The sequence below is a fragment of the Morone saxatilis genome, unplaced genomic scaffold (genome assembly GCF_004916995.1).
Source record: "Morone saxatilis isolate NCDOM2014 unplaced genomic scaffold, NCSU_SB_2.0 Contig18, whole genome shotgun sequence".
NCBI lineage: Eukaryota > Metazoa > Chordata > Actinopteri > Moronidae > Morone > Morone saxatilis.
This window is the reverse complement of record NW_023339740.1, coordinates 16,871,341-16,884,910: the sequence shown is the minus strand read 5'-3', so window position 1 is coordinate 16,884,910 and position 13,570 is coordinate 16,871,341. Positions and strand designations below refer to the sequence as shown.

Genomic DNA, 13,570 nt, shown 5'->3' with positions numbered 1-13,570 from the left:
TACCCCTCTCCCCCTCCCCCTCTCTACACTCTCTGATAGGCAGGATCATACCTGAGTCCCCCGACTCCTCTACTGCCCCCTGTTCCCTCCTGTCTTCATGCTGTGCTGTAAAATGGTGATGTTTTTTCTTCACACTGGCTGAAGAAAAAAATAACTTAACTGACAGAAAGGTGAAAGCTGTGGTTTTACTGTGTTACTCAGGTGAAAATAATGGTGACCTTTGTGCTATTATTTTTTTTGCCAAATGCTCTCGCCTCTTCTCCACCAAGTAATGATTCTGAAGCATCTGTGTTCAAAGTATTTGATGTTCTGAAAAACTGTGAAAACACGCATGCTTTTCACTCCTTATGATGAGTTTTATGATTTTGGGAATTTTCCTTCTGTTATGTGTGTGATTTTTTTTTTTTTTCAGTTGTTTTTCAGTTGGTTGTGTGAGATGTTTCTCAGCTTTGGAATCATTCAGTATATAAACTCCCACACGGCCCGGGATAAGGGCTTGCCAAATGTGGGAGTTTGGGTTTTTGTGGGTCTGAATGGGGACACATGTTGTCTCTCTCATTCTTTCTTGTCCAGACCCTGTTACTCCCCTCTTTTCCTGTTTCATTTGATTTTTTTCCTTTCTGTTCAACCATGGTTTATCTCTCACAGTTACTGGTTTTGTCTTTACTGTTTTCCTTTCCTGGTTTTCCCAGTTTTTTCCTTTCCTTTCTTTGGTTTTCCGTTCCCTCGTTTGCTCTTGCAAATAAGATGTTTGCTCTTCATTTCTTTTTCTCTCTTGTCTTGTTTGACTTAAATTGGTTTCTTTCTTTCAAGAAAACAATATTTTTATTCAAACAGTAATTGAATAAAATATTGTCTGTGATCCCCCCCTTCCCACCCGATCCCCTGTTTCTTTTCTTGCTCACTCCTTCTCTGATGGATCCACACAGTGCAATACACCAAGGGCAAGTATACTCCATATTGGTCCACGTTCCCTACCTTTATTTCCTACTCCCTACCGCTGCCTCCTTCCCACACCTCTCGTCCTGAACCTCTTCCTGCTGCTCCCCCCTTCCCTCCTCCTTCCCTCACCTGTCCCAGCCTGCTTGCCTCTGTTCCTGCCCGTCTTGCCTTTAGGACTTCCTCCCCTTTTTACTCTTTTTCCTTCTCCTCTTCCTCCTTTTATCCCTCCTTCTCCTCTTCACCCTCTTGCTGCAGCTCAGATCCCACATCTCTCTCACGATGGCTCCTCCGGTCCCCCAACCTCACCCTCCTTCTCACGTATCCACTACTCCAGAAGCAAAAACAAAACAAACAAAAAAACGCCTACTGCACCCAAGGAAGACAGATACTCATGTTCTATGTTAAAAACTTGTCTTTTGTCCTCCCTCCTAATCCTTTTCCTTCTGTGGATAGCTCAAAATGGGTTGTGTCTGCCTCCTTTCTCTTTCTCTCTTTGTCTCACTTCCTTCTCATTTTCTTTGACCATATTTCTCTCTTTTCCTCATCTTCCTTCTCCATTTCTCTTTCACCCTCTTGTCTCTCTCTCTCTCTTTCTGTCTTTTTCTTACAGTGTCATTAGTTAATAAATGTCTTAACTAATTCTCACACTAGGGCTCAAGTATCGACAGACATTTAATTTAATTTTAAAAACTCCCTCTTATTAGTGCATTAGCTAGATCAGTTTAGTGCACATTGAGCTCTTGTTCAGTAAAAGATTTCTAATTGTTTATTGTAATTGTATTGTAATTTTCATAATGTAGGAAGGTAAAAACACTAATCTGAAGCTATGATAACACATTCATATCATGTAAGTACTGCACTTTATTTACAGTAGAGTAAATAGGGATCTCTTGTGGTCATAGCATTTTAACGTAGCTAAACTTCATTGATCTCCATTAAAAAAAACATGTATTTAGCATTTGTTAGCTTCCCTAGTATCTCGTCTATAGCTGGAGACGTTGCAGCCTGCAGACTGACCCTTCAGGGCTGAGCTGTATCCTGCCCACCCAGGTCCTCCCATGTTGTCAGGTGTCAGGGTGCCGCTCGGCGCAGCGCCTGACTCCTGTGTCGTCCCTCTGTACTCCCTGTCTCCATCAGCTTGTCTCCCTCCCTCCTCACCCCTCAGACTGCCAGGGGCACGGCCCAACACTTCCTCAGTAAACCCGACCCCGGATGTGCACGGCATTGTGGGCGGAAAACTACCTGGGCACTCTATTTTAGCTCTAAAATGAAACCTTTCATTCCTCCGCTGTACACAGTTACAGGTCGTGAAATAATGAGAAAATAACATGTTGGATTCGTCGCAGACTCACCTTTTGAGGCTTTAATGATGGTTGATATTTTGTGTTCTGTTCTGTCTGTGATAGATGAAGTTGCCCTTCGACATGCCCTTCACAATGCAATGCATTTCCTCTGATTATGTGTCTCTCTGAGCCCTCTCCCCTGCCAGTCTGAGGGGTGACCACTTCCATCAGGACCTTCACCCACCTCCCCCTGCAATAGTTGGCCATGTTGATGCCTGCCTGATCTTAAAGCACTCATTGTGTTGACTCTGTCTGAGAACTTGCTTCCTGACACATCACGTCTCGCAAGTCAGTTCTCAGACTTCCAAAATATGATAGCTTGAAACCAAATGAATCGGAACACGTTTGTTGGCAAAGTGATGAACAAAAAGAGAAAAGAAAAGAAGATGTGAGTGCTTGTGAAACTAAAGCTGTCGTCCATTGAGAGTCAGGTTCTATTTTAGGCACCATATTGGCTAACGCTAGTGTTCCCATGATACCTAAGTGTTGCTATGGTAAACTCCCTCCTGCGTCCCTACACCTCTGAAGAACAGCTGCTGTTTACCCACAACTCCCCACTGCTCTGCCCACTGCTCTTCCCGGATAATCTTCCCCTTTCTGTTGCAGATTTTGAATCACTGCTGCCAAACAGTTTTGAGTCTGAAGGACATGTATTCATTGCTCCCAGGTAGCCCTGTGTGTGTGAATGCTTGCTGTCGTTGATGGTCATCAGTGTGTGGAGTTGTCTTGTTTCTTTTGTGATGTTGAGTTGCACTGTGTGGAAGTGGTTGGTTTCATTCGTTAATTTCTCATTATGAGTGGTGTGTTCATTTATAGTGACAGATTTGAGGAAAACATGAAATTCATCATAACCGTATATGATATTTATAATTTTTTTAATGTACACATCAAATCTTCTTTGCATGCTGTTTCATGTTTGTGCTACACAAATACATTTGGGGGATTATTGGTTTGGTTGTACAATGTAATACGTTGTAAATGTTAAATGTGTAACTAGGAGAAGAGCAGCAGTATGTATGAAAACTGAAATCCTCTTTGCATGTGCTGTTTTGTTATCAAGCCTTCTTGCCTCCAGCTGTAGCCTGAATTCTGAAACACACTGATAAAATCACTCTTTCACTGTGATGCCTGTCCACGTTTTGTTTTGATCGACAGCCATCTCAGCATATTGGAATTTAAGCTTTAAGACGCCGCATGCTGCACATGATACCATCGAGTAACATGTATATTCATGCATCCCCACTTTGTGTTGTGTGTCCGTCTGTAAAGGATAAATAAGGCAGAGTGTTAATGTTGCATGAACATGTTTGTTTTTACCTTCTTTGTGTGAGTTTAAATGTCTTGTCTTGTTCCTCAGGGAGTACTGCAATGATCTGGAACTGTCCAACAACAACACAGAGTTCCTGCTCAACTTCATTGCTCTCATGGAGAAGGTGACACCGGACTCCAAACAATGTGAGTTTCATTTCCTCTCAATTAGAATTTAATTTGGTTTAAATGAGCTAATTCAAGATTGACTTATTGGTTGAGGCTGGTAATATTAGATATGTTTCTTATTGTCAACAAGTCCCACAAAAAAACATGAAAAACCAACAATGAATTTATCCTACTAGTAAGTATCGTCCGTATAGCCAAAGCCTGATAGCTTATTTCTCTGTGCCATAGAGCTCTGTTGCACTGGGTGACACGTTTACTGTAGTTTACTTTGAGTCAATTCCACATACACCACCCTGCTGTAAATACTTACCAAATGTGTATTAATCTGCAGATGAGAAAAAAAACTAACTGTTATACGAAATCACTTAGCCTTTAAAAACAAATGAAACTGTTTATTTGTGATCTATTTTTAAATATTTACATCTTCAGCAGGAACGAAAGTGTTACGAGACTGAGGCATTTTGGGGTTTTTTCATGGGATTTGTTGATAATAAGAAAAATAAAGAGTAATACCAGCCTTATCCATTATAAACTTAAATCCTTAAGATAAATAGTGCAAAGATACATCCACAAACATGACTGATTATTAGTATTATCAGAGCTGGAGAGCAAAATGATAATAATCAGAGTCCATCATCAGCAAAAATGGGGGTATTTCACCATCTGTACCAATGCCATAACTGCACAGAGACAGGGCGAGTTTTGAAGATTTATTTTATTTAGTAGAGCAATTGGTGAAATGTGTTAATGTGCTAATCTGATATAAAATTAGATTTTTATTTCTTTAATTAGCTTTTGCTGAAAAATGCAATGTGTTGAGAGCGGAGAAATCTACATCTGGTATGAATATTCTGACAGTCATTAATATTCTCTTTACTTAATCTTGTTTAGGCGACAATTTGCTCCTCCATAACCTGATTCTGGACACTGGCATCATCAGGCAGCTGGTCGAGAAAGTGTGGAAGAATAAAGACTTGAATACGTGAGTACGATTAGCCGATACTGAGGGAACTGCATCTTTGGATTTGACTCTGTATCAGATATAGATTTGATTTCTGTCTCTTTTCCCCATCCTGACATTTAGATATGGCTTTCTGGCCGTGTTTGCTGCAACAGACGGAGGCGTCACAAGAGTGTTTCCCAACAAGTAAGTGCACTCGTCATCAAAGGCTGTGTGCCTGGACTGCAGCTGCTCTGTAGTTCTGTTATGTTTCTCACTTTATTCTCTTTTTAAAGTAAATGTTTCATGAACAGGTAGTGTAGCAGCAGGCTTGTGCATCAGAGATTTACAGCTTCAGTGTCTGTGCTCTTAAATCTCAGGGCTTCAGAAACCTGGGAGGAAGACCCTGAGCCGTTTAATGCCAGCTATTACCGTCGCAGTCTCGACAACAAGGGCTACATCTTCCGAGCGCCTTATCGAACAGGTGAATGATGCTTTCAGTCTTAGGTTGTATATCTCACACTGAGCCTCATAATGTGTTGTGGCTCTTTGTTTCTAACCCCCCCTCTCCTGGCTTGTTTGTCTTATTTGTTTCCCTCTTTAAGCCAGGGACGAGCTGCTGAACCCAGAGAACGACACCATAGGGATCCTGGTCAGCACGGCTGTGGAGATCACAGTGGGAGGGAAGACCATCAAACCTGCAGGTGGGCTCAAGCTCTGAAAGAAGACACAAAATCGTTATGATGATAGATGTTAAACAAAATGTTTCAGAGCCAGGCACAGATAATTACGTCTGTCTTTGTATTTATTGTCACTGTGTCTGGACATGTCCGTGCTCTGCATCTATTCATTTGGCCTTTTGTGTGCATCTGTCTTTTATTTTTTATTTTTCTTTGTGAAACTCTCCCTAACTTCTCTCTTTCTCTCAGTGGTTGGAGTGAAACTAGACCTTGAAGCCTGGACAGATAAGTTCAAGATTCTTGCCAGCAACCACACAGACGGCCGTCAAGGCTCAAATACGGTAATATGATACACATGAAAAGTATATTATATTTAAGCCTCAGTCTTCGGCAGTGTTTCTAAGATGCTAACTTTGTTCTATGTGACAGTGTGGACCAAACAGGGGCTGTGAAATGGACTGCGAAGCCAACAGTGATGTAAATATTCCTGCAATTATTTTTAAGAGGTTCATGTATTCAGCTTTATCTACTGTATCGTAGCGCTGTACATTTTGTGCATCTTATTAACAGCCCACGTTTGCCTGTGTGTGCAGGATCTCCTGTGTTATTTGATAGATGACGGTGCATTCCTAATCATGTCTAATCAGAAGGAGGACTGGAACAAGGTGAAGTTAATAATTACATTTTTCACTCTGACTGGGGTTCCTCGCTTATCTTTAAAGTCAGCTTGACCGGCGCGTCTTTTTCTCCGCAGGTGGGAATGTTCTTCAGTGATGTCGATCCTTACTTGATGCACGCTCTCTACAACAACTCCTTCTACAACCGCAAGCAGTCATTTGACTACCAGTCTGTGTGTGAACGAGTGCCCAACAGTGAAGCCGGAGCTGCACCCAGAGGAGTGTTTGTGGTAAGAACATAAAGATGTAATACATTTAAATGGTAGACCACATTGATAATGCGCTGAATTAATGGCATACAGAGAGACTGACGGATGTGATTCAGTTGATATGACGTACATTTTGTTCTCACTCTTTTCATCTGGGTCTGCTGCAGCCAACAATTGCAGATTTTGTAAACCTGGCTTGGTGGACGTCAGCAGCTGCATGGTGAGAGTCCTCAAGCTCAAATGAACAAAAAAAACATATATACTACACCGTTCACTGCAATTTACATTATTCTAACTATTCTCACCTCCTGTCTTCACAGGTCCTTGTTCCAACAGTTTATATATGGACTGGCTTACCACAGTTGGTTCGCCACAGGTGGGTGCAAACATGATTAATTCCACCATTAAATGTTACATTTTTGTGTTTTACATGTCTGCATGTAAATCTAAACAGGGTTTCAACAGGTACAATTTAAGACTTTTGTGAATGCAATTTCAGACCTATTTTATGTCGTCATTGGAAATGTCAGTTTATGTTTTTAATCAAAAACACATTTAATAGCAAGACTGAAATATCCAACTTTACAAAAGTAACATTTAGTTCATGAATCCAAACAATTTTTAAGACCTGTCAAAATCATATTTAAACCTAAAATTCAGATATTGGATTTTAGACATTTTAAGACACCTTGCTTAATGGAACCGGGACATTTTAGGAAATAAACCTATTTAATTTTGAAAGCTCAATACCTCTCTGATCTGTCTATCTATAAAGTTAGAGCAAGGATGGCACCATGGGGGACTGTGCTAAGATAGGCTACATACATGCTAGTACAGTTAGCCTGGCTCCAAAAAGTCAGAACATACCTACAAACACCTGTAAAGCTCAGTTTAGAGTATAAATCTTTTCATCTCACTCTCAGAATGAGGAGGATTATGTGTGTGAACTATTTCTGAGCACTTAAAACCAAAATGTTACTATGAGCCAAGACCCTTAAAGTGGTTAAATTAATGAAAGTGCAGGTATCTCATGAAATTTGTTTGTTGTCCTTCCAGTGCTCAAACTGTAGCGAAGAGTCACATCTTTTTAATCCCATTTTCAGAATCAGATTTTATAAAGTAAGTAGTTTTATTAGTAGAAAGTAAATAAGTGTAACTCTTATGTGTTTGTGCTCTGGTGACGCTGCAGATGAGGTGGATGCAGAAGGATTCGACCCCAAAGAGCGGAGTTGTGTAATGATCCAGACCCAGTACTACTTAAGTAATATCAGCAGCTCCTACAACATACTGCAAGACTGTGGCAACTGCTCCAGGTCTGTACACAAGATAAAATACACGCAAACACATGTAAACGCGCGCACACACACACACACACACACACACACCACAAAGAGTCATACTGTGACAGGGGCACAGTTAGCATGACAGATTCATCTTTCTGTTGGAGCTAATAAACTCTGCTGATGATTAAAGCGTATCAGCTTTAATGAAACGGTCACATCATTGGCTAAATGAGCCTTATAAGACTCTCTCATGAATCTCGCTGATCCATTAGCAAATGAGCCTGTGATGTAAGCGAGCAGAGGAGGGGGGGTTGTTGACAGACTTGTCTCTCTCTGCAGGCTGATTCACGCCAAGAGGATAAACAACACCAACTTGCTGTTTGTGGTGGCAGAGAAGATGCCATGCAACACCTGCGAGATAGAGAAGTTTTCCCAGGAGGAGGAGGAGTGTATCCTTTTTCTCATTGTACACCAGCTGGCAGCGAAGAAAACACGCTGTCTAATCGCTTGATTCTATCTCCTTATCAAACGTACCTGCGGAAACACAGATGTTTCACATTCATTTCAAGGTTATTTTTATCGCAGTAGCGTGAATTATGACCTTTTTTTTTTTTTTTACTTCTGTAGGACTGCGTGAGGAATCTGTGTGTGTGGGCGGATGATGAAACACTTAACAAAAGCAAAAATTCAAAGGATTTTTAATTTTCCTTAATTGAGTCAATTTTCAGTCAAGGAGGAGAATCCATGTGAAGAAATGACTGTGGCACGCTATCGAAAAGGACCCTCCACCTGCTTTGACAATAACATCTCTGTAAGAGTTTCAGACACGATATCGATAAGCAGAGTTATTAAAATAAAAACAAACACTTTAGCATTCACTCACTGTGAGCTGGTAACTGTAATGTTCATCGAATAGATTCTGATAAAATTCACAAACTAGTGAGGTATGAATTGTAAATAAGAATCCTTAAAGCAAAAGTTCACATCCAATGAGAAACAGTTAGTGCATACAGGTTGGGCTGTATGATTGACTTTCAGCAGAATCATTTTGTGACGATGTGATCTTATAATATTTTATTTCTCCCGTCCAAATAATTGATTCTGAGTAAGCTTTAAGTAAAACTTCAGTATGATTTAAACGTGCAAAGAGTTTGATTTCATGTCAAACAAAACAGTGAAACACAGTTCATATTGGAATATTATCTATATTGTCTTATACTATAAAAATAATATTGGAAAATATCATTATTAATTTATTGATGAAGGATTTCAGCAGTATGACAACTGTATTCTTTATCTGTAAGAGAACTGTTAGATATTTTAGGAAATACGCTTATTTGCTTTCTTGTCGAGAGTTCGATCTGGAGTCTTGTCATCACAGTGAGGTTGCCAGGCAACCAGCAGAGACTCTCTGGTAAAGTCACTGGTTCCAGCCGAGATAAAGGCTGTGTCCTAAATCACTCCCTATTTACTATATAGTGCACTGCATTTACTGTCTGCCATCTTATTTTACTGTCCGAATGGCATTTACACAATTACTATCTTCTAACAATCCAACCACTGTGTGTGTCTGTCAGTGATGATGCAAAATTATGATTATTACCGAACTCTCATTTTACTGCTCACTGTTGAATAAACTGTTAAAATAAACTATTATAAACTAGTACTGACCAAGGCAGTACTTTAGTTTTTGAAAAGATTAAACAAGCAAGATATAAGATGTTACTTAGTGAGCTCTAGGTTTACTTGCAGACAGATTTTGTTACCATTGAACAAAACCAGGACTGCTGTTTCCTGCTGTTTTAAATCTTTATGCTAAGCTAAGCTAAGCTAACCAGCTGCTGGCTGTAGCACCATGAGTGGTATCAACATTCTCATCAAACTCTTGACAAGAAAGCAGATCATTAGCCTACAGCATTATATATCCTGTGTACTGGATGTGTACTCACAGCTACTGTCTTCCCCTCTGCAGGAGAACACGTCAGACTGCGGACGAGGCCACTCCTTCCGTCCGTCCCTCTACACCTTACTGCTCATTCAGCTGCTTCTGCTTTATCCTGCCGTCAGCCCCCACATTCACTCTCTATTACATTAATTCCATTTTCCTCCATTTATCCTCCTTTTAGCCCTCCCAAGCTTCTTTCCCAAGTAAACCCTCCAACCCTCCTCCCCGCCTCCATGCCCCTAAGAATCCGCCCCCCCACCGATATAGTCATAGGTAATAATGGGACTTCCCATCACGGCAAGTTGGAAGCCCTGAGTGCCGCGCTACCCAGCTCGCTTCAGTTCTTGTCGCTTAGTGACAACTGCCGGACGTTCTTGTCCTTGGCCAGTTAACCTTCATCTGCAGGAGGAGCGGGTGGTCCCGGATCACCTGGATCATATGAGGCAATGTCAGAAAAAGAGAAAACAAATCCCCCGCCCCCCCTCCACAACCACCCTGCCACCTCGACCATCCAGAGAAGGCAGGGAAAAGAGGACAGAGTCGACGTCCTCATCACAGACTGAAGAGTTGAGGTTGTCTGTCGGCCTTCGCCTCTGTCTGTCAGACAGACGGCGGGACTCCTCCTCCTCCTTCTCTCCTCCATCTCAGAGTCTCGCTGTGGACCATTCAGCCAGTTATAGCCACCATAAAAGAAAATAACAGAAAAAAACAACTGTCAAGTATACAAAATGTCAAGTATAAACTGCTGAAGTGATGAGTATTCCAAACATTACAGTATATTTAGTTTTTAATTTGAAAAGGAAGTCGTTAGGTGTTGAAACTTAAAAAGACATGAATTAATTTATGCACTATATCTACTTGCCAAAATGAGATAGACTTTCATGTGGTCTTATTTTTATAGCCAAAACAGGAGGAGGAAATGGCTTCTGATTTAGATTTAGGATAAACCACGAGAGGAAGAGGAGACACAGAAACTGAATGCTGATTCATTTTGTGCTGCGCCTAATGACAGATTAATGCTTTTAAAAAGACGTCCACTGGGGTTTATTGTAATTACATGATGGAAATCACATTTCACGTTTGAAGTACTTTCCTCTTATATTTATATTTAAGGCTCCATGCTATCTGACTTACTAGTGACAGCTGTCAAATATGAATCAGCATTCGGTTGCTGCAGATTTGGAGCATCGTTGATGTTGTGTAGTGTTCTCCTTTAGGATCAATCGACCATTCTGATCTCTGGTTTGGACCGGTGTTAAAAAAGAAACCCCTGTGCTCTCTGAGGCGAAAGCTCACCTCTGCCAATCCTCATGAGGCTTCTCCAGTAACCTCTACTAAAGCTCCTAATCACGATTTGTAAATGTGCTTTACTTCTGTTCACACAACAGACACACCAAGATCTCTGCCTCATGACCATCTCATAGTTGTTCCAGGTGGGCTTTTTCTCTCTTTTTTTTTTTTGTTCATTGTTTTTCTTTTTGTGGGGCTGGTATTACCTTTGACTGATGCTGTTCAAACTTCAAAACCATTCGCTGCTGGGGGATAGGGGCTTATCAACATTTCCAACAAAAGTGCAGAAGAGGCAACTAAATATGGTGATCGTACAAGTAGTAGTCTGGTTGTAATCCGTCACAGTTCATCATTTGATCATTACGATGTGTGCAAAGTCATTTAGACTCCCATGTTTAGGAGCCGCTCTGTTTCATAGTGCCTTGATGCACTTTGTTTTGGACCACATCGGCTGCATAAAGTAGAGCTACTGTATAGTACCTTTATGAAGCAGCCATCTTTGAGGCTTTGGATAACGCAGGAGCCTGTGAGACTGAATCTGTTGGCTATAGAAATAGCTTTACACAGAGCCACAGCACTGATCGGCTCTAGCTTAATGTATTTGCCCTCTCAGCTGTGGTCGCTGTAAACCCTCCAGAGCCGCCTGACTGCCATCATATGGAGTTACTATACCGTTCCTTTACAAAGCCATGTATAGAGCTATGATACACTATCAGTATACAGCGACTTAACTGGCCATAGAGCGTTTTTAGGGCCACCTGACTGCTATTGTTCTGCCTGAAGCGTATGTGTTTGTGCGTGGATGTGTGTTTGCATTAAAAACCCTTAAAGGGGAATGTCTTTTAAATGATTTGTGGAGTGTATGAAGGATGACAGTTGTGGTAGCATAGCTGTTTTTCCTGTTCCTATGTTGCAACGGACAAAAATCCAGTGTTATTGTGAAGAAAAAAAAAGGGATTTTCCTGAAACAAAAATAATCCATCTTCAACCATCAGTCTGCCTAAAAATGAATCAAAGGGGGAGCAGAGGTGTCTGAAAGAATGTGTAGTTCATCAGTGTTTTATGCTTCAAATGCAACATAGTTAACAAAGCCTCTCTAAATGCCTTAGTGTTACACAGTGCGGAGCTCTGATACGTATCCCCCCCCTCCATCTACACTCTTTCACACACACAAACAAATAGATCCTAAAATATTCCCTCCCCCTGGGTTTTATTTTGGTGTTCTGCAGTAAGTATAGTGAGCTCTAATTTTGTATTTTTACGTCTTGGAATGATTCGTTATTGATTGATGCCTGTTTGATTAAATGCTTGAAAGCAGGTCGGAGTTATACATTTTAAAAAGCCTCCGACCTTCGATGTTCACACCCACCCAAACCCACACTGTGTTGCTCAGGAGGGACGATTTACACAACAATCTGAACCTTAACTACACACTCTGTACAGTTGTTGGTACTATTTGATGTGACAAACATGCTGGCACAGTAACTGCAAATGAACAAAATCTCACTCCGGAAAAAAAAACACTGTTAAAAAAAATAAATCTAAGGTGTGTTTTTAATCAATCTGGCTCCTCCTACTGACTGGATGCAGTCTTAACTTTTCTGGCATTTGTTTGTCTCTGTCCTGTGCCATTAATTCTGTCTGTATATCCCTATTTCCACTGTCTGTAAATGAGCGCTACACGTGCCTGTGGAAATGTACCCCCTGCAACTTCCTCTCTTTTTCCTGGCTCTGTACGCATATACACTTTCACACATAAACTAAATATGTAGGCCTACAGTTTTCTGCACCTGCACCGAGACATTATGCACAACACACACCTTTTAAGCAAACATGTAATGACACTTATTCGTGCCCAGCTGGGAGATGTCAAGCACCAGGCAGAAGTAAGCCAAGGACGTCACTTCCCAGGTGTTTTTTCTTTTTTGGTGAGCGGGGCGGAATGTCAGAGGCAAGCTCAGGGAGTGGGTCTCCACAGAGCAGCACGGGCCTGTCAAACAGAAGGTCATGGAGGAATCATGTGGTGACGTCTGTGTGTGCATCCCCCCGACGAAAAAAAAAATTCTTCTAAAAGGGGACACACACGTCTGATTTCTGTGGTTTGACAAATTTACTTTTGCCAAAAAAATGAAAATATAGAAAATTGGACCAGCTTGGGGATGAGAGAGAGGGGGGGGGGGGTCAGCTTTAGGACGCCACCCTTAAATAAGTAGGGGGGCGGTTTTCGTAAAGAAAAAGCCTCTCGCCCCCTCCCGACCCTCGCTGCATCTGTGTTGGTGCGTCTCTGTGGGAAAGACACGTGTGTATGTGATTCTGTAGTCTGTAGTCTGGTGCTATGTGACCATGTTTGACAAGTGTGTGAAAAAATAACAGCAACATTTAGAGAAAAAAAAGTAATAAAATCCGTCAAATTTTAAGTGAAGTTTAAAATATATATATAGGAATACAGCACTGTTGATAAGTTTGAGATCTGAAGTCAAAATGTTTTTAATTTATTTTCACTTTGTTTTATTTCTTGTGTGTGAGTGTACGAATGTTGGTGTGCGTGGAAGATTTAGCTCCTTCTTTTCTGGGCACTGGTCCATGTCGCTCCATTCTTTTGTACAGATGAAGCTAAAAAAAAAAAAAAAATGAAAAAGAAGAGGGCAAAATTTGTAAAATATTGTGTCTGTGACTCCTTGTAAAATATTTTCAAATTGTTTATTACAGAGAATCAGTTATTAAATAATGTTCATATTTTTCACTTCATTTCAGCGTGTGGTGTTTTGTTTGTTTGTCATACGCAGGTTAAAATCATAGCTTCACTATTAATTATAAGACAGTA

The 13,570-nt window shown here is 40.9% G+C and overlaps 1 protein-coding gene across 2 annotated transcripts in view; it reads left to right on the top strand.

Moving 5' to 3' along the window:
• The window catches only part of cacna2d2a (calcium channel, voltage-dependent, alpha 2/delta subunit 2a), a 139,767-nt gene extending 126,390 nt beyond the window's left edge, over positions 1-13,377 (top strand). For both annotated transcript variants that reach the window (XM_035662164.1, XM_035662163.1), the window contains 16 exons: positions 2,892-2,952; positions 3,643-3,740; positions 4,614-4,704; positions 4,807-4,869; positions 5,043-5,146; positions 5,268-5,366; positions 5,592-5,683; positions 5,772-5,819; positions 5,936-6,007; positions 6,097-6,249; positions 6,396-6,448; positions 6,549-6,604; positions 7,418-7,541; positions 7,851-7,960; positions 8,240-8,322; positions 9,484-13,377. In XM_035662164.1, coding sequence (XP_035518057.1) covers positions 2,892-2,952; positions 3,643-3,740; positions 4,614-4,704; positions 4,807-4,869; positions 5,043-5,146; positions 5,268-5,366; positions 5,592-5,683; positions 5,772-5,819; positions 5,936-6,007; positions 6,097-6,249; positions 6,396-6,448; positions 6,549-6,604; positions 7,418-7,541; positions 7,851-7,960; positions 8,240-8,322; positions 9,484-9,606 — 1,430 coding nt within the window. In that variant the 3' untranslated portion in view covers positions 9,607-13,377. The remainder of the gene's footprint in view (positions 1-2,891; positions 2,953-3,642; positions 3,741-4,613; positions 4,705-4,806; positions 4,870-5,042; positions 5,147-5,267; positions 5,367-5,591; positions 5,684-5,771; positions 5,820-5,935; positions 6,008-6,096; positions 6,250-6,395; positions 6,449-6,548; positions 6,605-7,417; positions 7,542-7,850; positions 7,961-8,239; positions 8,323-9,483) is intronic.
• Positions 13,378-13,570: the final 193 nt, after the last annotated feature.